Raw genomic sequence first — 21,925 nt, 5'->3', positions numbered from 1 at the left:
CGGCACAGGCTCTACCTTGCTATGTGACCACAGGGAAGTCCTCATCTCTTTCTAGGCCTGTGTTACCTTCTGTAAAATGAAGTCATTGAGCTTGATTGCTTTAGGAGCTCAGAGAGCTCTGCAGTGATTCCCCGATCCCAAATCCACAGAAATTTGAGAAAAGCAGGAAGGTCATCCCAACTGCTAATAGAAAGACAGTCAAGAAGACAATAGAATACAACCGGATTTTTTTTTATTAGACTAGGAAATATAATTTATTTTGTAAAAATTAATTTTGTTACAATAGGAATGCTAAACGTTATGTACAGGTTGAAGTTTACAGAATAAACAGCGGTGGGATCGGGCCATCCCCTCGGCCCTACCTCCCCGGGACACAGAAACATGGCTGTGGCCCAGGCAGGGGGTCCAGCCCTTTTGCTCCCCCACAGGGCTGCTCCCTACACCCAAACCCTTGATCACCCTCCCTCAGAGGGCATACTAAGGGACCCGGCTCAGCTGCCTGGTTGCTGGGGAAAGGGGCCCAGAGGGTCCTGGGTTGTCCAGGAGACAGAGAGGTCCCCACACCCTCAGGAGGATCCCGGTCTCTGCGAGAGAAGGCAGAGGAGAGGCACGTAGAAGATACACCGACTGACCCTGTGGACTCAGAGAGGTCACACACGTGCACCCAGGCGGGGACACGTTCCTGGTGGGGGGGGGCACACACACACATACACGCATGCATGTGCAAGCATACCCCAGCGATGAGAGAGACACAAACACCCACTCGAGGCCCCTGCGAGCCCCTCGGGGGCTCCTGATCGGACACTTGTGGTGCACCGGGGTCATGTGGGGCAACCGCTTAGGCCTGAATAAGAGGAGAAAGCCTGATCCTTCCCTAAGGCGGGTCGTGTGGGGATGTGGCCACAGCAGCCTCAGCAGAGGACTGATGGATGGAACCCGCAAACCCTTTCCAGGCGTTTCTTATAAAGCTGGACAGTTTGAGCCCTCCCAGGAGGCTCCAGCTGATTGGTTCTGTGCTCCAGGCCCTGGTACACAGTTTCTGGAAATCAGTGGAGAAATGGCATGTGGGGGGCTGGCCTTGGCCTCCTCCACCGAGAGCTCCCACCCTGGGTGCTGAGCAGGCAGGGCGGGGAGGAGGGGCATTGCAGACCTTGGCCAACCTCCACCCACTAGGGTTCCCACTAGAACCCTAGAGCGACCATGTGTCAGAACCCAAAGAGAGTCAGACGGCAGCTGCAGGTATGAAAAGAGATGAGGCCCAGAGAGGGCAGTCCTATACTGAGGTCACACAGCAGTTTAATGGCACAGCTGGAGCTTCAGTGCTGGTCTTTGGACTCCAATCTGCCCAGGGGGGCATTTTAGAGCCGGACAGGGCACTGTGAAATCTCCTTGTGGCACCGGTCAGCTTGCTGTCAAGACCTCATGTCACACAGGCCTGAACAGCTCAGGCTAGGAGGCATCGGGGACAAGGAGCCCACAAGGGATGGTCACCCTTGGCAGGGGAGGCTCGCTGCCTTTGGGGCAACACCACACAGACACTGGGGTCAAGAGCTGTCAATGACCCACCCCGAATGCAGGCCTGGCCCCTTCAGCATCCCTGACACATGAAATTCTCTCTCAAACCAAGCAGCCATGTCTGCCCATGGCTCAGCTACCTCCCAAGGTGGTCCGTAGGTGCTGAAAGCCCCCATAAAGCCCAGAGCCCAAGGCAGGGAAGAGTAGACTGGGGACACCCACTAGGGCTGGAGCTCTCAAACCTGCTTTCCTCCTGGGAGACCAGGACTTCAAAGGCAGGGATATGCCCGGGCTGGTCCCAGCAGCTGCTCATGGACCTGCTCGGGCAAGCCCTGGGGTCGGCGCCCGCCCAGAGCGGTCGGGGCGGGGAGCTAGCACTGGCTTTGCCCTGGGGGCCGAGGAGGAGAGAGAGGCCCCTGATGAGGCCTCTGTGCCAGTTGTAAGAGCCTGGTCCTAGCCCTTGTCAGCCAGTCACAAAGGGACCTAGATTGGATGGCCCCTTGGAGCACCCCGGGACAGGCTGGCGAGGGACTGACAGCCTCCCCCACCAATCTGGCAACTCTGCCCGTTCAAAGCTCGCTTCAAGACGCCCCAGACTGCAGAGGGAGGCTGAGAATCGGGCTGAGCGAAGTGCCGGCAGAGGTCAGAGCTGGGAAAACAGCCCTCCCCAGGGCCTCCTCCACTGGGGTGGGGGTGGTGCGTAGAGCACCGCTGGGCGCCCACCTCCCTGCCTCCCGGCCTACGGGGCTGACAGCTGACAGGTTCTTCAAAGTCCCACTGCGGCCCAGAAGCTCAGGCTTCTGTGGCTACAAGCCCTCTGACCCATCCCTTCTGTTTTATAGATGAACTTCCTCAGCCAGCTGAGGCTGGGGAAGGACAATTTTTGGATTCCTGGGCATCAGAGGCATGCCAGTGTGCTCCCGCCCCCCCCCCCCACCGAGTCTAGAGCCTGTTGGGTGGAGGGGTGACCTGGCTGGTCCCACCCCAGGGTGAAGGACAGAAGTGTCCCTAGGAGACTACCTCCTGCTGGCCCCACCCCTTCTCCAGGAGCCAATAGACGGGGACACTGGAAACAGTGTCCCTGGCTCACAGCTGGCCCAGCCTGCCCACACTTTCCACCTCAGGCCCTCTTAATCCAGACTCCCCGAGAGCTCAGGGAGCCTGTGGGGCATCTGCCTGGGGAGGTGGGTGGGCAGGAGGACCCCCCCACATAGCATCTAAATGCTATAGATTTAGCATCTGCTTAAGATTTTAGAGGGAAATACGGTACCATGGCTAAAACCCCATTTGACCCTGTACAACTGGGGAAACGGAGGCCTTGTAGGAGTTAGTCTAAGACGGAATCTTTAGCAGCAAGGTGTGCCCTGTTCTGTCTCTCCCTGAAAATCTCTCTCACACACGCACACACACGCACACACGCTCACTCCTGGGCAGAACCACGAGCGAGCCCACACGCGTCCACACTCAAGAAAAGAATTTTCTATTTTTTTGTGTGTGTTGTTTTTCATTTTCTTTTTTTTTTTTCTTAAAAAGGACTTATCCAAATATCTGGATAATAAATCATGTGCGTTTCCTAAGAAACTGGGTTTTTCTTTTCCCTTGTGGTTTTGGTGTTGCTCTTTTTCTTCTTGGAGCCTGACTAGCGGTCTGAAGTTTCTTTCTTCCTTTCCTTTTCCTTTTTGCTTTGGACAGGAGAAAGCAGTTCGTGTGAATTGTACTTGACTCTTCAAAGAGGAAAATGGTATGAAAGGAGAAGAGGGCTCAGGGGGGGAGGGAGAAACCAGGAACCGAGGGAGAAACTGAAGGACGAAACGAAGACAAACGCGACCCAGAGCTCCCAGGGCGGCGGTGGCAGGTGGGGTGCAAGGATTGGGGAAGGCCACCTCCTGGCCACCCCCCAGCTGCCTCCAGAGGCCTCACGGTGGTTCCTGCACAGAGATCTGAGGGTAGGAGGGACAGCAGAGGGTGGAGAAGGAGGACTGGGGTCCTCAGGACAACGGAGTACATGGATTTGCTAAGGCTGGTCGTGGTCTGGAGTCGGGCAAGGGGAGGAGGAGGGGACGACTCTGGCTGTGAGCCAGGGGGCAGCAGAGGCCTCACCGCCTCTCAAGAGGCTGCCCCAGGTCTCCCTGTGCCCGCCTCCTGCCTGCCCTCCCAGCCCACAGTTCCGGAGCCGCTCAGCAGTCCCCATCAGTGGCCATGGCCACCAGCATCTCACTCTTGCCCATCTCCTCCAAGGCACTCGCCAGGCTGTTGAGGTCCCCGTCGTCCTGCTGCAGAGCTTCCCAGAGGTCCAGGATCACACCCGTAGGGCTCGCTTTGGTGGCAAAGTAGTTCAGGTACCTGGCGGAGGGAAGCAGAAGGCCATTGGGCTCCCCGGCACCTCCCCGACGCTTGGAAATGGAGAGAGCACCGGGAGGTGGGAAGACTCTGCCATCCCACAGTGCTGGGTCTGACCCCTAACCCCTCTGCTGGGGGTCTGTGTGGCCCTGGGCAAGCCACTGTTCCTCTCTGAGCCTCAGTCTCCTCCTCTCTAAAATGGAAACTGTCCTGCTCATCATGTCTCACTCCTGTGAGTACTACCACTGAAAGACACTGGCCCCAGGAGAGTCTGTCCAGACCTAGCCTTCCATTCTTTGCTCATCCCACACCTGTTCCTTGCTTGTCTTGTCCCCCACACTCTCCCAAGAACAGGAACAAAGCCTGAGATGCTCTGCAAAGCCCGTTTCCAGTAAGGTGTCTTGTACGCGGCATCTGCTCAGTGCAGGTGTATTAAAGGGTCTCTCAGTAAGTGTAATGCAATAATAAAGAGGATTGTTGCCGTTGTATTTATCCAGAAGAGCTCTTTAAGTTCTCCAGAAGGGCTTTGACACCAAAATATACTCTGTCACTGGGCAGATATTTCCAGAACACCTGCTCTGTCCTGGGCAGGGGGGTGCAGATGGTGATCACACCTGGTGTCCTGTCTTGCACGGATTCTCACAGGCCAGCACCCAGAGCAGGCGCTCTTCAAGGCTTTAGCACACCTGAGCTGAGCTCCTGATCTACCATGGATGGAAGGCTCTGGAGCCTGGCCCACCTACGCCTTGGGGACAAAGGGAGGCTGCGCTGGGGAGACCTGGCCCAACACCCACCGGTCCATGGAGAGCTTCTGCGCCAAGAGACGCCAGTCATTGCCCCGTGAGTTGGGGGCGTCCAGGCTGTTGCAGATCTTTTGGCGGATGGACAGTGGAATCTTGAAGGCGTATGGCCCCAGCTGGGTGGTGACAGTGCTGCCAGGGGCAGAGCAGAAGGTGTCCAGGGAGCCAGCAGGTGTCTGGAAGGTGGGGGGGCAAGGTGAGAGGGGCAGAGTCCCCCCGCCCCCATGCACACCACTGTCATCTGTCCTTCCAACCTTCCCTGCCTGGAGACTGGGAGCTCATAGAGCTTCCGGTCACTCCCAACGCTCTGGGCAGGCTCCAGCTGCTCGGTCGAAGTACCCCTCCCCTGGGAGTTTCCAAGGGACACAGCTGCATGGCCAGCACCCAGCCCTCGGGGCACACCATGCTCATGCACTGGGCCCCGGCTAACGCAGTGCATCATGATTACAAAGCCACAAGGAGCCTCAGCCACGGTCTAATCCATCCAGAGCCACTTTTATACGTGTGGAAATGAAGTCTAGAAAGGGGAAGGGACTTGCCCAGGGTCAAATGCCAAGTCAGGGGCAGAGCGGGGTCTCAGCCCGTAGCCAGTCTTGACAGTGAGCTGCAAGGAGGTTCTAGCATTATTGTCCCGGGTGGCCTGGGTTTTGTTAACCTCAGTCTGGATTCACAGTGGGGGAGGACCACAGGCCAGGGCCAAGTGGTGACTGGATCCGAGGTGGATGGTCTCTGTCCTCCCTGAGACCCGCTTTCTAATTTAGTGAGGTGTTTAGTGATTATCTCTAGTGAGGTAATCTGTGTTGCCAAGCACAGCACTGGCCGCTCAGTAAGTGGCAGCTCTGAGCAAAAGACTCCCAGGTCCCCGCTCAGTTTTGGGAGGTGAAAGGGACCCGTCTTTACAGGAGACAGCACTCCCGCCCCAGCTGAGTGGGGGGAGCACGGGAATCTGAACGCTGCACCCCCGGCCCCACAGGGTGTCTGGTCTCTGGCCTCACCTCGGCCAGCGTGGTGTGCAGCTGGAAGATCTGGCCTTCCCCTTCCACCTGCCGCACACAGATCTTGCAGCTGAGCTCAGTGGAGGCCAGGCTGTGCCTCTCCAGGGTGAAGGTGCAGTGCAGGGCCTTCTGGCTGCCGCTCCAGATGTGATAGAAGGGGATCTCCTGAGGAAGGGGCGGCAGGGTCAAGGATGGGAGGCTAGCCTGCCCTGCCTGCAGGGAACGGGAGGCAAAGGCCGGTAACGAGGCCAGCGTCGGGGAGCATGGGGACTTTTCAGGGGCCGTGCAGGGCTCTCCCTCCAGATGGGCAGGGGAAGAAGAGCTGGCCAAGGGCCCCTCAGCTGAGAAAGGGAGCATATGGGGGAGAAGGCCCTGGTGTGGATGCGTGAGTGTGTGTGTGGGTACGTGTGCACCTGCGCATGTATGTCTGGGCTGGAAGCCTTGCCCACTCGATGGTGTTGCATAGATGGGTACAGGCATGGGTAGGGGACTATTTGAGATTCCTCTGCACGGTCTGCCAGACAGGAGCACTCTTAGAGACGGTAGTGCGTGTGGGGCTGTGCCTCAGGATGACCGGGAGCGTGGAGGGGGGTGGGCGGGAGACAGAGACGGGGTAGGGGGAGGCACGGGGGGGCATTGGTCTTCCCTGGGCAGCCCCTCACATGCTCCCCCTCCCCAGCTTCATCCCCCACAGCCCTCTGGCCCAGCCCTCACCTGGTACTTGGCCAGCAGCTTGCTTCTCCAGTGGGCGTGGGGGATGTCATGCAGAGACAGGCGCAGGTTGTGGTAACTGTCTTTAAACAGCAGGGGTTTGGGCTCCTCCACCAGATAGCCACCCAGCGTCCGCTCCAGCTCCAGCACCTCCTGTGGGCCGGGAGGCAAGGGGAAGGGGGAGCCCATCACCCTTGGCTAATGGGTTCTTCCTGCTGCAAGCTGGGGGTCTGGGGACACAAGTGGGCTGTGGGAGCCAGGCTACAGGACCAAGGGTAGGGACCCATTGGAGCACGGGCCTGGGCATTTGATAAGCACTCAGAGAAGACACACTGTGTGAAAAGATGGATGAATGGACAGATAATGGGACAGATGGGTAAGTGACTGGACTTAGAGATGACTGGACAGATATATGGATAAATAGATGAATAAACGGACGCATAAGTACAGACAGACACATGGATGTGCAGACGGATATACAAACAGATGGGTATATGAACAGAAGGACAAATGGAAGGAAAGATGAATAGATGCTTGGTGATGGCTGGATAGACACACGGACTGCTGAGTGAATGAGTATACAGATAGACAGGAAGCAAGCTGGATGGATGACGGACGGATGGACGAATGGATGGACGGACAGATAGGGACCGAAGAGATAAGGAATGCCATCAAACAAAAATGCGGCAGCTTCCCTCCTGACCTTCCCTCCATTCTCCAACAAAAGCTGGACTCTGGCCAGTGCCCCCGTGCTGAGGGATGCAGGCCACAAGAGCATCTGCCAGAGCCTCCAACCCATTCTGGGCCTTCTGGAATTTCAGAACCGCCTGGTGTGGCAGAAGACACTCACTCTCCCATGAGGCCTTTCCACCTATGCTGCCTTAGTCCCTGACGTAAGTGACTGGGAGACAGGAGTTGGAGGAGACCACACGCCATGGGTAGGGGGAGGCCAACCCATGGAGCTATAGGAAAGGGACTAGAGGCTTTGCAGAGGGGTGGCGGGAAGGCAGAGGTTTACAGGGGGCCCAGGGGCTGTGTTCTTAGTGTATTAGGATGAGCCTGAGGTCCTAGGAACTCGGGGAGGACTGGGGAGTCAATGGGCAGGGACTTGGAGGCTGGGATGGGGGAAGGGTGCTCAAACACACCTGCCACCATCAGGCTCTATGTGCCCAAATCTGACCTTTTCACCTTTCTGCTCTCTCGGCCCAAACCACTCGCACCTGCCACAACCCCTCCCTAATTCAGGGGCACTGTCTGTCCTTTTGCATATACTTAGAACCTGGCTGTCAGCGCTGACCCCTCCCCTCTGCCCCTCCTCCCATCAGTCACTGGGTTCTATCTATTCCACTAGTACAGTAGCCAAACCTCTGTCCTCACTACTGTCCTTGCCTGGTGTCCAGGGCCCAAGTGAAGCTTTCAACTGGCCTCCCTGCCTCTTGGCCACCCATTCCTGCAGCATAGCTCAGGGGCTTTCAAAGGAGTGCCTGCGCACAGGTGTCCACGGCCTCTATGCCCCTGCCCACTGGATAGATCCCAAATTCCTGAACATAGATCCCAAGGCTATTGGGGAGCTGAGCCCAGCCCTCCTCTCCAGCCCCATCTCTCTCCCTCCATCACATACGCACAGCCCCTGCAGGCTTCTGTCACACAGAACGACACACTTGCCTTTGCGTTTGTGACTTTGCCTACTGGAAGGCACTTCAGCCTTCTCTGCCTGGCACCCCTACTTGGCTTTCAGAGCATAGGTCTAAGGCTAACTGTGCCAGGAAGCCCTCTCAGATGCTTCCCCTCCCAGGCAGATGCTCCCTTCGCCCTCCTTCAGGGAGCCTCGTCTCCCCCTCCTCTAGCCTGGAGCTTGGGGAGGGCAGAACTGTGCCTGACTCCTCTCTGTATCTCGGGGTGTGATGCCATTTCAATGTCTGAGTAATGAATGATGGGTTTATGAGGCTGATGGTGGAAGAGGGGTACCGCGATTCTGGGGCAGGGGATACAGGAAGGCACGAGGCAGCTGGCCCGACAGGGCTGATGCATGCCCAGTGTGCCAGTGCTGGGCCTTACCTTCAGGGCTACGGGTGTGTCCTCCAGGCAGTAGACCCTGAGGCTGTACTCCAGTGAGGTGCAGAGGGCAGGGGCAAAGATGGCCAGCTGGAGCCGCTTGACTGCCGAGCGGGAGTACGACTCGCCCGTGAAGACGTAGGTGCCCAGCTGGTCCAGCAGGATGTGGCAGGACCTGGCCTCCAGCTGGCAGTAGCAGGGGGTGTTCAGTGTCTCCTCGTCCAGAGTCACCACCTCCTACAGGGTGAGGCACACAGGTCATAGTCAAGGCCATAAAGAGGTCCACCAAGGCGGGGCCGGCAGCAAAGGGTCCTTTCAGCTTTGGAGGCCTCCCAGAGCAGGTTCAGAAGGCGGACCTGGCCTCCTAGCCTCGGCTCCTCACCTCCCAGTGGCCTTGGTGGGCCTGGGTCTTGAGCTGGAAGATCCAGTCACCGGCGCTGACTTCTGCACAGTGGGGTACGGTGAGGATGACGGGGCGGCACAGCAGGAGGCCCGTGGGCCCACAGGTCACCGAGGGGCTCAGTACTGTCTGGGTCCCTTCTGAAAGCGGGCTGGGGAGATGGCAGAGGGCAGGGCGGAGGCAGTGAGGGGAGGCCAGAAGGTCAGCAAGGGCTGGGACTGGTATGGGGCTCCTGCCTCTGCCCTGGCTCCTGGGAAGCTGAAGGCACATCTCCACCCCTCGGGGCTCCCGGAGGTCATGGGTCAAGGAGAGACAAAAGGATGGCATATGCCTTAAGATTGTTCTCAGATTTCTGTTGTTCAGGCAAAATTCTCACACTCATATCTCTGTTCTCATTTTCAAAGGCTCTGCACTCTTAGGATGTTTTGAACAAGTGTTGCTCAACTGCCCTCTGGAAAGGGGCTAGCAGTCTAGGCTGCTGCCAGCATGTCACGGGGTTGGGGGGAGTCCCCACACTTTTGTCAATATGAAGCTTTTATCGTATGAAAAAAAATCTGTAAATTCAAAAAGCAAAAATCTCCTAATATCCCATGGCCGAATCACAATTTCTCGGACTACAAATTATGCTGAATGTTTTTTCATAATCTACTGGAGTGTGTGTGTGTGTGTGTCTCTGTGTGTGTGTGTGTGTGTATGTGAGGGTGTGTGCATCAAAGAGACTATGTGTCAATCACTTTATATCCTCTGACCCTTCTTGCAGTGAATTGTTCAAAGCCTCTTTACATAGTAAGGATATTAACCTTTTGTCATAATGTAGCTACTCTCTCAATTGCCTTTCAGTTTTGTGATTTGTGGTGCTGATTTTTATGATATAAATGTAGAGATAATAAGGTCTGTCAATGTCTTCTTTGGAGGACTACCTCTGGCTTTAGGATCAGGCGCAGAATGGGGGGGGGTGGTATCTGAACCCAGGGTGGACAGGTAGGAGGGAGAGGAAGAGGAAGAAGAGGAGGGCAGCCCGGGCCAGAACTGAGGTCTCTCTACTCACAGGGTGTTCTCTGCCTTGTTGATAAGGAGATACATCTCATAGAACTTGCCCTGGGGGATGGCTCCATTGGGCACCAGCAGGCTGACTCCTAAGGGGAGAGGGGGGTCAGCAGGGAGGAGCTAGATGGAATCTAAGAGCTTAGAACAGGGATGGGAGAACAGGGGGAGTAGCTCCTTGCTTAGGTCAGGGGGAAAAAGCCATCTCCTGAAATCCAGGTGATCAACAAAGAGGTGGAGAGAACAGCTCTGGGGATTAGGTACAAGGACAGCCCAGGCCACTGACAGCAGGGGGTTTGTCTGATAACGCGGGGGCCCCTGGCATAATGACAGGGTACAAAGATGGCAAAGACTCAAAGTCAGAAGACCCCAATGACAGCTCCAGCCCCAGACCCATGTGACACTGGGAAACTATCAGCTGATGGCTTTGTAGCCTGAGGTGGGCAGTCCTGCCCTCCCAGCATTGCTCAGTAGGTCTGGGGAACTACGAAGAGCTATTCTCTCCCACTTAAAAGATGAGGTTTATAGAGCGGCTACTCCAAGGTTCCCTTGCGTTAGTGGGTCAGAGAAAGGTCTGGATCCCACGTCTTCTCTTTCATAGTCCCTTCTTCCCCCTGGGCCTCATGTTTCCAATCTGAGAAATGGGATCAGGGAAGTCCTATTTTCTATCGGTGGAAGGGACTGCTGGAGGGATGCCTAGAGGGGGCATGCTGAGCCTGGGCTGAAAGGCAAGCAGAGCAGGAGCCCACCTGTGCCGGGGATGCTGAGCCTCCCACCCAGGCAGCCAAAAGTGCCACTGACGCTGCTCCCTGGGTCACGGGGCAGGCTCAGGAACTGCTGGGAGCTGAGGCTGGCAGTGCGCAGGTGCAGCAAGTGGGCATCCCGGGTGAAATCGCCAGGGTATGTGCCCGGCGGCAGGACACCCAGCAAGTCGGCCCCATCCGGCAGGCCTGGCCCAGAGCTGGTGGTGCCAGAGTTGTAGACCTTGATCTTGAGATTGGGCAGGGGGTCCAGAAGGGGTGAGTTGGTCATGGGGATCTTGTCGGCTGAGTCCTGCAGCGCATACATGGGCCCGCGGTAGATGCCGGCACTAGCAGTGAGGTCCGGAGGTGCCGACGGGTGCAGGAGCTGTGGATTGTCTGCAAGGGTTGGGGCTATGATCAGACCCAGCTGTGCCTTACTAGCTTGCTCCCATCCTTTACCCCTGCTGGGGACCCTCCTGTTGCCAAATCCCACCCAAATGTCCAGCTGCCAAAGGCTCAATTGCCATCCGCTTGCAGGAAGCTTTGGGGACCCACCACCCAGGCTATTCCCTCCCTTCTCTGGGTCACTCTGATCTACGCTTGTCCAGTTATCTGTAGAGCAAAGTCTATAAAAACTCCAGGAGGGAGAAGGAGCCCCCACTGCGGTCTGGCTAGTCTGGCCGGTCTGGCTGGCTGTCGTGCTTCTCTGGGTGTCCCAGCGGGCATCTGCCCCCCCCCCCCGATCCCAGATATCCCCAGGTGCTCACTGGGCCTCGCGGTCTTGAAGTTGACGGGATGGAAGCCGCCAGTGAGGGCGGCGGACGAGTCCGTGATGTCAGTGTCGAAGTCCCGGCGGTTGCGGCGGTACACCACCCCCCCCACCACGATGAGGACACCCACAACAACGAAGGCGGACACCACAAGGCCCGCGTACAGCGCCACATCCCCCGAGGCTTCCAGCACTGCGGGCACAGGAGGATGGTGTGAGACCCAGGTCCTGGGGCAGAGACCAAGGTCCCAGAATAGATCTCCGCTGTATATGCTAGCTCCTACTCTCAGCCCTGCCACAACTGGCCGGGACCTCAGGCAAGGCTGAACTGCTCTGTGCATGGGTGTCTGCAAGTAAAATGGTCTCAGGGCCCCTGCCCTGCTTCCCTCCCCATGCAGAAACAGGCAAAATGACCCGTGGTCCGTCCCAACAGTGAACTTGTGGCTCACTGCTGAGAAGAGAATAGGGTTGTGGCTCAGTTTGTCCTGTGCCAGCCAGGAGGTTAACTGAGAGCCCTGCTGCAGCCTGCAGCCCACCCTCGGGCGGGAGGTCCCAGCGCCCAGAACTCTCTGCAAGCAGCCCTCCCTGAGCTCAACTTGCATCCTAAGCCGGGTGGGGCCTGGAGGCCCAGGGGAAGCAGGAGGAAGGAATGAGATGCAAGGCGATGGGGTGGAGAGGTGAGCAGGTGGAGGTGAAGGAAGGGGTTCAGGGAGGCCACCCATAGCCACACTTCCCTCCCCCAGGCAGGCTGCTACACAGCTGCAAATAATTCTATGTAGGCCAAGCAGGAAGGTGTCGGGGTCAAGAGGCAGGGTCTGCACAGCAGTGCCATCCGACCACGCTTTCCCCAACCGTGCGCGTTCTCTGTGTTGTCTCAGACGACAGCCACTAGCCACAGGGGGCTAATGAATGACTAAAATGTGGCCGGTGTCCCTGAGGAACAAAGTCTTAAGCAATGTATTTAATTTTAACTAAGTGCACAGGAAGTTGAAAGAGCCACACGTGGCCAGTGGCTACCACGCAGGACAGCACACAGGCAGAGCCAAAATGCCTGCTCTTCCCTTCCAAGAAGTACACGTCCCATCTCCCCTCCTGAGGGCGGGGGTGGGGGGCTCAGAAAAGTAGGCCCGCTTTCCCTGCCAGCTTTCCCTTCCAAGCCCCTCTTCCCCAGTGCAGACAGAGCTTTCTGGAGGTAGGAGTGGTTCAGTCCCAGTGTCCTCCCACTTCTGCCACCTTCTGGCCCCACCTCTCCTCAGTGGCCCTCATTCTTGGGCTCCCCAGAGGATCCTGGCCCCCTGGGAGAGCGGCTGGAGGAGGCCCTCAGAGCTTGTTTCTTTCTCCTGATGTTCTCCCTGACCACTGTGAGCCGGGCCCAGGGCCTCACTGTTGATTTTACGATTCTGGAATTGTTTGGGAGTGATGGTTTGTCACAGGCCAATCCATCAGAGCTGCTTTACTGCTCTGGGGCTGCCACAGCACAGCCTGGGGAAGAAGCCGACTAGCCCCTTGGTGTTGACGGCAGGCAGCAGGTTTCCTGGAGAATCTAGTCCTGCTTCTGGGGGTACAGTATGGGGCTCCGGGTGGACAGTGTGGGCCTGGGTGCTGGCTCTGTCACAGAGAGGAAGCTGAGGGCACAAGGCTAAAAGCACCAGCACTGGCCACATAACTAGTTAGGTTCAAATCCCACCTGGATCCCCAGGTAAGCCCCTTCCTCACTGAGACCCAACTCCCATCACAGGAGGGTTGGGGCAGTGTCCTTTCTGTCAGCTGTGGGTCTCCCTGTGTCTGCATGTGACAAAGGCCGTGACATGTGCAGAATCAGGGGTGGGGGAGGGGGCACCTTCCAGTCTCCCTGTCTCCCACACTGCCCTGCACCCCACACCCTGGAAAAGCCAGCTAAGGAGAGCCAGGGATCCCCCAGAACAAAGAGGACAGCCATGAAATGGGACTTACGGTGGCTTTTGGGGTCACTTAGAGTTTTCTTATCTGTCAAGGGAAATAAAGGGAAAGACAATGACGTAGGTGGTGGAGAAAGGATGGCAGAGGTGACAGAAAACGCGCAGATGAGATGATGCACGTGGGCAGGTGGGCAGAGGCCCCACGGGCTGCTCCACTGCAGCAGCACCTGAGACCTGGGGCGGCCTGGGGGGACCCCCTCCCATCCGGTTCAAGCCCACACCCGGGGGCCCTGGCGTCCTGAGGACTCACTCTGCACGCAGAGCCCATCTGTGCAGTTCTTGGAGTCGAGCAGGGTCCCGCTGCAGTCTCGGCCTCCGTTCTGGGGCGGGGGCGCCATGCACTCGCGACTGCGCCAGTGGGCACACTCGGTGCTGCAGGCTGACCACTTGCTCCATTCTGTCCACGCTCCGTCCACTGTGGGAGCGTGGGGCACGGCACATGCGGTTACGCACGCAGAATGCAGCAACGCACCCACACCCACGCATGCGCACTACGACAACACAGGGTCCCCGGACATGCAAGCCATAGGGCAACACCCACCCCCCAGACACAGGGCCGGAGCACCGATGGGGAGTGGGGGCGTGGCAGACAGAACACGAACACACACACGGACACACACACACTCTCTCTCTCCTCTCTCTCTCAGACACAGCCCGGAGCCCTCACGGGGACTCAAGCCCAAGGCAAACACACAGAAACCCAAGAGCCGGGACAAAACCAGGCATGCAGGGGACCCACAGATGGGGATGCACAGGGTGACGTGAAGAGCAGAGGAGAAGAGAGGGCCTTTGCAGGATTAGAGGTGGCAGTCAAGATGTGTCTAGGTCAAGGGCAGGGGCACAGGCTCCTCCCACCCCAGGCAGCCTGGGACCCCCGCCCTGGGGCTGACAACAGAGAACCCTCAGCCCGGAGGGTAGGAGAGCCCACCCCTCAGATGGCCGCTCAGAGCCTCTGTGTCTGTCTCTTTAGCAGCCTGCACAGAATGAGAGGGCAGAGGCCCTAGGACAAGCATCTTCAACTCCCCACAATAAAAGAGAGCGGCCAGCCCCAGTGCGGCAGCCCCATGGGCACAGAAAGGAGGGCTGGGAACCAGGGTGGGGCCGTGGAGGGGGAGGTAGGATGCTGGCCAGCCCCTGGCCTTACCTGGGCACACGGTGGTACAGGCGGTCTTTTGGAAGGCCTGACCCTCACAGAAGGCGCCTCCATTGAGTGGTGCCGGGTTGGTGCAGGTCCGAGTGCGCTTCTGCCAGCCACGGCCACAGCGGTTGGAGCAGGGTGACCACTCTGCCCAGCTGGACCAGCCGCCGTTCACTGCAAGGGCAGCGGTGTCACCTGCTTGGCCCTGCTCTGCCACCTGTGGGCCCCCTAACCCCATCTCCAGCCCCGATGAGGCCCTTCTGCTGAGGCCTGGCCTTTCCTAAGTGGACCCCTCCTGCTGTAGCACTGGGGACAGATCTGGGCTGCAGCCGTCAGCCCCAGGGGGGATCAGGGAGGTCAAGCTCTATCCCCAACCTCATTGTACAATGGCAAATGAAGGTCCAGAGAGCGCTGATGCTTACTCAAGGCCACCCGGTAATAAAACCAGAGGTAGGGTTCTTTCTAACACACTCAAAGCATCTCAGCTATGGCTCTGCCCCCCTATGCCCAAGGGAACAGCAAGGAATAGCCTACAGGCCAAGGTGGTGGTTTTTCATTCTGCTGGGACACCAGGCTCAGGAATGAGGATATTGACTGGGCCCTGTTCCAAGCCCAAGCCCAGAGTGCCTGACTTGACTGCTAGCTTTGCTGTGTGATCGTGGTAAAGGCACCTCCCCTTGCTGGGCCTCAGCCTCCCAGCTGTCCACTGGCACCCTGCTGGCCTCTTCGATAGGACTCGGTGAGGCGGGCAGATGGCCCAGGCTCTCCGGAGCCCCTGGCTAGGCTGCCCCAGCATGGGCCCATACCATAGACAGTGATAGCGGCGGTGGTGCTTCGGCGTTTGGCTACGATGTTCTTGGCCACACAGGTGTAGTTGGCTGTGTCTGACAGGCGGGCCTGGCGGATGATGAGGTTGTGGTCGATGGTGAGCAGGAAGTTGGTGTCCTGGGTGGGGTCAATGATGTCCTCATTCTTCAGCCACTCCACCTGGAGGAGGGTAGTTGGAGGGGGGGCGTGAGGGCCAGTGCCTACTCACCTGCATCCTGGGGAGTGGGCCCTCTGTGAAGGGGATAGGACACCTGGCCATAATCAGGACAGAAGTTCTATCCATGTTCCAACCACGGTGGTGACGTGGTGAGGCAGGCCTTCCATAGGACAGGCACTGTGCTGAGCAGTACAGAACCCAGGGATTGTGACAACCACCCACTAGCTGGACAGCCTCAATTTCATCAGTCAGAGGGCAGCATTTATTAGCATCTACCCGACAGAGCTGTCGCAAGGATTAAACACATTAGTGTGGAGAGCGGGAGAACTTAGCTCCCCGTAAGTACAAAATAAGCATTAGCTAGCAGAGCGTGCCTTCTGCCATTAAGGCAAAGGCCCCATGGAGTGTATCCATGCTCAGACCCATGCATTATGAGACCCTTTGGTGTCCATAAAGCGGGGCTTTGGCTTTTGGGTGGGGAAGGAGGATTCAGCCACAGGCACTTCCCTTGCAAGAGACTGAGCCTGGGATCAACACAAGTAGCCCTTGGGGATCTGGCCCCAACTCGGCCCCAGCTTCAGGGTTATGCCTAGCCAGGGTCTGGTGCATGCTGAATTCTTCAGAGGTGGTAGTTCCCTTCTGTCTCAAGCCTTGACATTCCCATCTATGAAATGGGGAGAGCTCTGGGAGCCTGAGGCACCATGGCTGGTAGTGAATACCACATCTGGCTGGTCCCTGCCATGCCTGGTATTCCTCTTGTCCCCACTCACCTCAGCCACAGGCACCCCCTCCGGTGGGCGGCACTGCAGAAGAACCTCCTGGTCCAGGGGCACTTCCTTGCCCAGAGGCTCCTGATCGAAATTCTTGCGCAGATCTGGGAGAAGCAAGAGGAGTAGGTCACCAGGCACAGTGAGGGGGAACTGAAGCCTGAGGTGCCCAATCCTAGCCACTAGGTGGCAGTGCACACCAAGGGAAGGGGCTTGACCTGGGGCATATCCTCTTCTCCAAATTGGGGGCCCTCCCAGGTGGAGTTGGTGGAATAGGTTTCCCTCCCTGACTCTGGGATCATAAGCACATAACAGTGCGGAGGCAGGTCCTTTCTAGAGAAGTAGGCGATAGGGGCCATTAGAAATTCCAAGGCCAGAGGTGGCCCCGTTTCTGGGTCTAAGAGGCTTCTGCTCAGCGGGCACCCATGGGCCCTGAGGTCTCTGCAGTGGGCATCTTCAGCCAGAGATGCCCCCACAGAGGAGGAACTTCCTCTCCAGGAGGCACAGGGAAGGGGCCCCGGAGGAGTGGGGTGGGGGTGTCAGACGGCGTACATGCGATGCGGACATAGGCCCGGCGACTCTTGGTGGTGCCGGCGGAGCTCCAGGCCACACACTGGCACCAGTAATCTTCCAACCCGAACAGCTCCTCCACCTGCTGCCGTGACACCTCGATCTGGACCTCCCGCACCCGCAGGCCTGAGAGGGGGAGACAGATGTCAGCAGGGGGCGGGTCTGAGCATGGGAAGCAGAGACATGGCACCGGGACATCTGTTTCTCTTCTGCCAAGTGCCTCCCATTTCCATCTATTTCCCTGGCCAGAGCCACCAATGCCACTCCCCTGGAGACTGCCCCGGATAATGCAAACCCTCTGTCCCGTGCCAGCCACGTCCTGCCCTAAAGCTAGGGTGTGCTCTGCAAAATGGACAAAGCCAGGTCACTCCCCTGGTTGTGCCTCCACACCTCACAACACAAAGACCTTGATCCCCCACGTGGCTGTGAGGCCCTACACTGTCTGTCTGCCTACAGCCTCACTGGGCATCTTCCCTCCACCAGCCACAGGGCCTTTGCACACCCAGTTCCCTGGCTGGAACTCCCTTCTGGCCCCCATGTGCCTAATGGACCCCCAATCACTATCATCTGGGCCTCACTTCTGGAGGGAAAGCCCCTCTGACCCTGGCCTACCTCCCACCCACTGTCAAAGTGCCACACGGAGCATGACTGGGCTGTGCAGGTCTCTTTCCCTGCCCAGCCTGGTTTTCCAACAGCACTGACCACTCTCTGGAACTGTATCATCTACTGATGTTAATTATTATTTCCTGCAGAGGAATAAAGCAGGGCTTTGCTCTGTTTACTGCTGGGGCCCACGACCTGGCACAGAAAAGGTTTTCCACAAATATGTGAAGACAACATGTGGCCTCTCTCTGCTTAGGAGCTGGAGATGGTGGGAGGCCCCTCTTCCTGGGAGCTCTCCGATCTCTCAACAGCTCCCTACTAGGGCCTGGAGGCCTCTCTGGATACTGGATCCAGCAGCCTACCCAGAGAGGATCCATCACTCTCCTACAAACCATTGACAAAGCTTCTTATGCTCAGAAAAGGAGTGAACCCTTCTGGATTCGGATGCCCATCTGAAGCTCTTCCCCCAAAGCCTGTGGGAGGACTGCAAGGCCTCCTCCTCCAGGAAGCCCTTCCTGACTACCCCTGTTTCAGAATCCCCAAAGCTGCTGCTCTTCCCTGCCACATGTCCCAGTTCTTCCTCTCATGCTTACACATGGGCTCTGATGAGCCCCTCGAGGGTAGGACTGTCTACTGTACTCTCCGTGGTACTGTGGCATGGTGGTCAAGTGTGGGTTTGGGTGGCTGGGTAGGTCTGAATCCTGGCCCCAACCTCAATCTTCTGTCTCCCCCTGTACATAATGCACCCCCAGTCACCATCAGCTTTGGGCCAGGCCTCACTTCTGGAGGAAAGGCCCCTCTGACCCTGGCCCACCCACCACCTGCTGTGAAAGTACCATACGGAGCATGACTGGGCTGTTCAATTCTCTTTCCCTGCCCAGCCTGGTTTTCCCACAGCGCTGGAAGGGGGCGTTCATGGGCTTGATAGCAGGGGGAGTAGGGGCCGTGCTGTTACAATCACTCCCAATTGCAGGGTTGGTGAGAGGTATACCATCCTTCTGCTTGGTTGGACCCCCTCCGCTGACCTCTGATCTGGGCCAGAGGGCCTCAGGGGGACACAGAAATAAGGGCAAGTTTCAAGAAGAAAGAGGCCAAGAAAAAGCCAGAAAGAAGATGGAAGAAATGGGGTCTACGCCTGCCGGGTCCTGGCACTACGCTCAACACTGAGCAGGCCCCACCGTGTTCCACCCCCATGGGGACCTTCATTAATGTCCCAGTTTACAAGGATAGGAAGTGGGGTTCATAGAGTGTGAGGAACTTCCCAGAGTCACGCAGCCACAGGGGTGGCTGGGGTACATTTCTTTTTTCTCTCTTTTAAATATTCCTTTTTTGGGAATCCTGGGTGGCTCAGTCAGTTAAGCCACTGCCTTCAGCTCAGGTCATGATCCCAGGGTCCTGGGATCAAGTCCCGCACCAGGCTCCCTGCTTAGCAGGGAGCCTGCTTCTCTCTCCGCCTCTGCCGGCCACTCTGCCTGCTTGTGCTCTCTTTCTTTCTCTTTCTCTGACAAATAAATAAATAAAATCTTTAAAAAAAATAAAAATTCCTTATTTTATTTTATTTTTTTAGATTTGGGGGGAGCATGAGACTCCAGATCTGTTTTCTAAAATTCTCTCAAAATGTTGGTAAAATATAGATCACCTAAAACTTAACCATTTTAATGTACACAGTTGAGTGGCATTAAAGTACATTCTGGGGTGTATTTTTAAGCCTGGGTGGTTCTGAAATCGGCAAGCTTTTCCCAGAAAAATAGAAGTTGGAAGGAGGGAGTAGGGAGAGAGAGTGAGAGAGAGCATGTTGTCGGGGGAGACAGACCGAGAAACATGGGGAAGAAACCAAAGCAGAGGCAGGCTGTGGGGCGAGAGGCCCCCCAGAACCTGGGCCTGGCTGGGGCTGCCTGGTACTGGCCACCTGTAGGGCACCAGCAGCAGCGGTCCCCTGGAGTCCTGGAAAGGACCCCCTCTGAGGGGCCTGGGGACACGGAAGCCCCCATCTGGCTTCGGGGGCACCTCTGGGGGTGCCCGGGACCCCGCGTACATCTTCCTGTTGGGATCTGGGCTCTGTCCCAGCACCACCTCCCTGGTGTTCTACTTAGTAAAACCAACCTCGTCTTCAAAGCCAACACAGCTGGAGGAGGAGACACAGCATCTTATGAACGGGAACAGAATCACTTCCCACGAACCCAGAGGCCCTCTGACAACAAGGACGGTCCCGGAATCTGGGTACGTGCTGGGGGGCCGGGGCTGCGGATGGGGCCGCTCCTCCTCGTTATGCAGGGTGCACAGCAGGTACTGGAGTGTGTAAGCGTGAGAGTGTGTGCGTGAAGAACGCTCGCCCCGTCGCCCCCAACTGCTCCCTTATGTAAGATGGGGACAGGGAGAAAAGGACTCCGTGCTCTTTCATTTGGTAGTGCAAAACCAGACAGGGACATGTGGCCAACGCTGGGGGAGATACAGATCCAGGATAAATCCCAGAGGGGAAACTGAGGCCCCGGGGGGGGGTGGGCGCCATGGCCATGTGAAGTCTCACACAGAGCCTAGGGTAGAGCCAGGCCCAGGACCCAGTGTCCCTGGCACCCCAGGGCCCTGGTGGTGACTGGACGAGTGGGGCAGGCTCACCCGTGGCCTCATCCAGGCCCTCCTGTGTGACGTGGTCATTCTGGCTGACCCACTCGCCGTTGCACTTGAAGTAGATCTGTGTGGCGGGGAAGGCGCGGCAGCGCAGCTCCACAGGCTTATTCTTCACAATGTAGGCGTCCTGGGGCTCCTGGAGGAAGTGGGGCAGGGGCTCAGCCGGTGCGGACGGGAAGGAGTCGGGGAGCACCTCGCTGCCGGAATCCGTGCCTGTGGAGGGAGGGCGGGCTTCATGAGGCTGAGGCTGGGGGGGGGTGCGGTGAGCAGCTGGAGACCAGCCGAGATGCCCTCTGTGACCCCGGCAAGGTCTGGCCCCTCCTGGGTCCTCAGTTTCCCCATCCCCCAGCTCTTACCAGGTTGTGCTTTGGAGCCAGTCCTAGCTCTCTGACCCTGGGTGATTCTCCTTCTTTCCAGACAGAGATGTCAGGGTGGCCCGGAGAGCTGAATGGATGGTCCGGGCCAGGACACCCCTCGAGCCCTCCCCAGTATCCCCTGAACTGGACCTACTAAGCCTCCCTCCGGTTTCCCATCGTGATGCCACAGGACGTGAAGGGCTGGCATGGATCACAAGCAGCCAGTTTCGCCCTAAAGCCACTGCTGCCCTTGGCAGCCCCAGCCTGCCAGGCTGGTGGAGGTGGGGAGACAACCCAGGACCCTCAGAGGCATGAGGTGGGGTCAGGTGGGGTGACTGCAGCAGGTCTGGTTCCTTGGTGCTTGGCCCCCCCACGGGGCCTCCTCCTCTGAATGCCTAAGGCAGGCAGCAGCATGGAGTGGGAGACCACATCCCCAGCAGCGTTTACACAGAGCCTCCCCTCCTCGGGGTGGTCTCTGCCCCACTCCTCAGCCCTTCCCACCTCAGCCAAATGCACACCCTCCACCCTAGGAGCAGACAAGAAAACTGCGCAGCCTGGGAACACAGATAGGCTGTGCCCACTACAACTCCTCCCCAACAAGGGGCCAAATGCGAACCCCGGCCCGCCGGCCTCTGTGGAAAGAACAGTGCCTCACGAGGTAAGACAAACAGGAAGGGAGAGGGTCCCACCACGACCAGCGCTGGGAGGGAGGGAAACTAGGCCAGGCCAGCCCATTGGTTCACTATCCACTTTAGGAAAATTGACTTTATGACACCAAGCGCCAAACAATCAGATGGCTGGGGCGAGCGATGGGGGTGCTAAGCTCCAGAGGGAACAATGAATTAAACCGCAGGGGTGTGCATCCGCCCAGCCCCTCACTGCCAGCCACGGCCTGTCACTGTCCCAGCACCCCAGTCCCTCCAGTGGGGTGGGGTCCCAGGAAGCACTTGCCTCCAGCCCATGTCACGATGGGACATGCATGGCCCTAGGGAGCCCCCTATGTCCAAAGGGGCCAAGGGGACACTCTGTTCTCTGCTCTCCAAGAGCAGAATGAACAAAACAAGCCATCTCTTTGTGGCCCAGGAGCTCCTGCTAAGACTTGGGGTGAGGGTGGGGGGGTTCCGGCGCTCTGAGAACATGCACAGGTTGTCACTGGCTCCAGACAGTCAGTCCCAGGGGGAGTGCGTGTGTGTGGCCCGCGGGAGCAAAGGGGAAGTCAGCAAGAAAGTGTGAAACCTGCTCCATCTAGCATGTTCCGTGGGACCCCAGGACAGCCCTTTAACTCCCAGCACCGTATTTCGTCTCTGAAGATGGCAGGGAGGTCAACACCCATTCCCTGGGCTGTTCTGAGGACCACAGGAGCGAGACAAGAGTGAGCACCCAGGAGGGGGCAAGCGCATAGTAGGTGCACATCGTCATATGAAAATGGCGACTAGCGCTCGCCTGGCATTAAGTAGGGGCTGTGTTTTTAGTACTTTACACAGTCAGCTTACCTCACTCTTGCAACAACTCTGTAAGGTATTTATGGGAGTCTTTGGTTTCTATGTG

General features: G+C 57.7%; 1 protein-coding gene across 2 annotated transcripts in view; it reads right to left on the bottom strand.

Annotated features, from left to right (window-relative positions):
- Positions 1-215: 215 nt before the first annotated feature.
- Positions 216-21,925, bottom strand: part of UNC5B (unc-5 netrin receptor B) — an 80,337-nt gene continuing 58,627 nt past the window's right edge. Inside the window, exons 2-17 of one of the 2 annotated variants that reach the window (XM_044239709.1) lie at positions 20,010-20,234; positions 16,773-16,916; positions 16,224-16,327; positions 15,275-15,455; positions 14,475-14,642; positions 13,581-13,745; positions 13,326-13,358; positions 11,371-11,565; positions 10,610-10,999; positions 9,865-9,952; positions 8,799-8,967; positions 8,420-8,653; positions 6,365-6,514; positions 5,651-5,815; positions 4,650-4,831; positions 216-3,858 (exon numbers count right to left, since the gene is read on the bottom strand). In XM_044239709.1, coding sequence (XP_044095644.1) covers positions 3,693-3,858; positions 4,650-4,831; positions 5,651-5,815; positions 6,365-6,514; positions 8,420-8,653; positions 8,799-8,967; positions 9,865-9,952; positions 10,610-10,999; positions 11,371-11,565; positions 13,326-13,358; positions 13,581-13,745; positions 14,475-14,642; positions 15,275-15,455; positions 16,224-16,327; positions 16,773-16,916; positions 20,010-20,234 — 2,759 coding nt within the window. In that variant the 3' untranslated portion in view covers positions 216-3,692. The remainder of the gene's footprint in view (positions 3,859-4,649; positions 4,832-5,650; positions 5,816-6,364; positions 6,515-8,419; positions 8,654-8,798; positions 8,968-9,864; positions 9,953-10,609; positions 11,000-11,370; positions 11,566-13,325; positions 13,359-13,580; positions 13,746-14,474; positions 14,643-15,274; positions 15,456-16,223; positions 16,328-16,772; positions 16,917-20,009; positions 20,235-21,925) is intronic. The other variant, XM_044239708.1, reaches the window with a different exon arrangement.

Source organism: Neovison vison, chromosome 2 (genome assembly GCF_020171115.1).
Source record: "Neovison vison isolate M4711 chromosome 2, ASM_NN_V1, whole genome shotgun sequence".
NCBI lineage: Eukaryota > Metazoa > Chordata > Mammalia > Carnivora > Mustelidae > Neogale > Neogale vison.
This window is presented reverse-complemented; position numbering and strand designations above follow the sequence as displayed.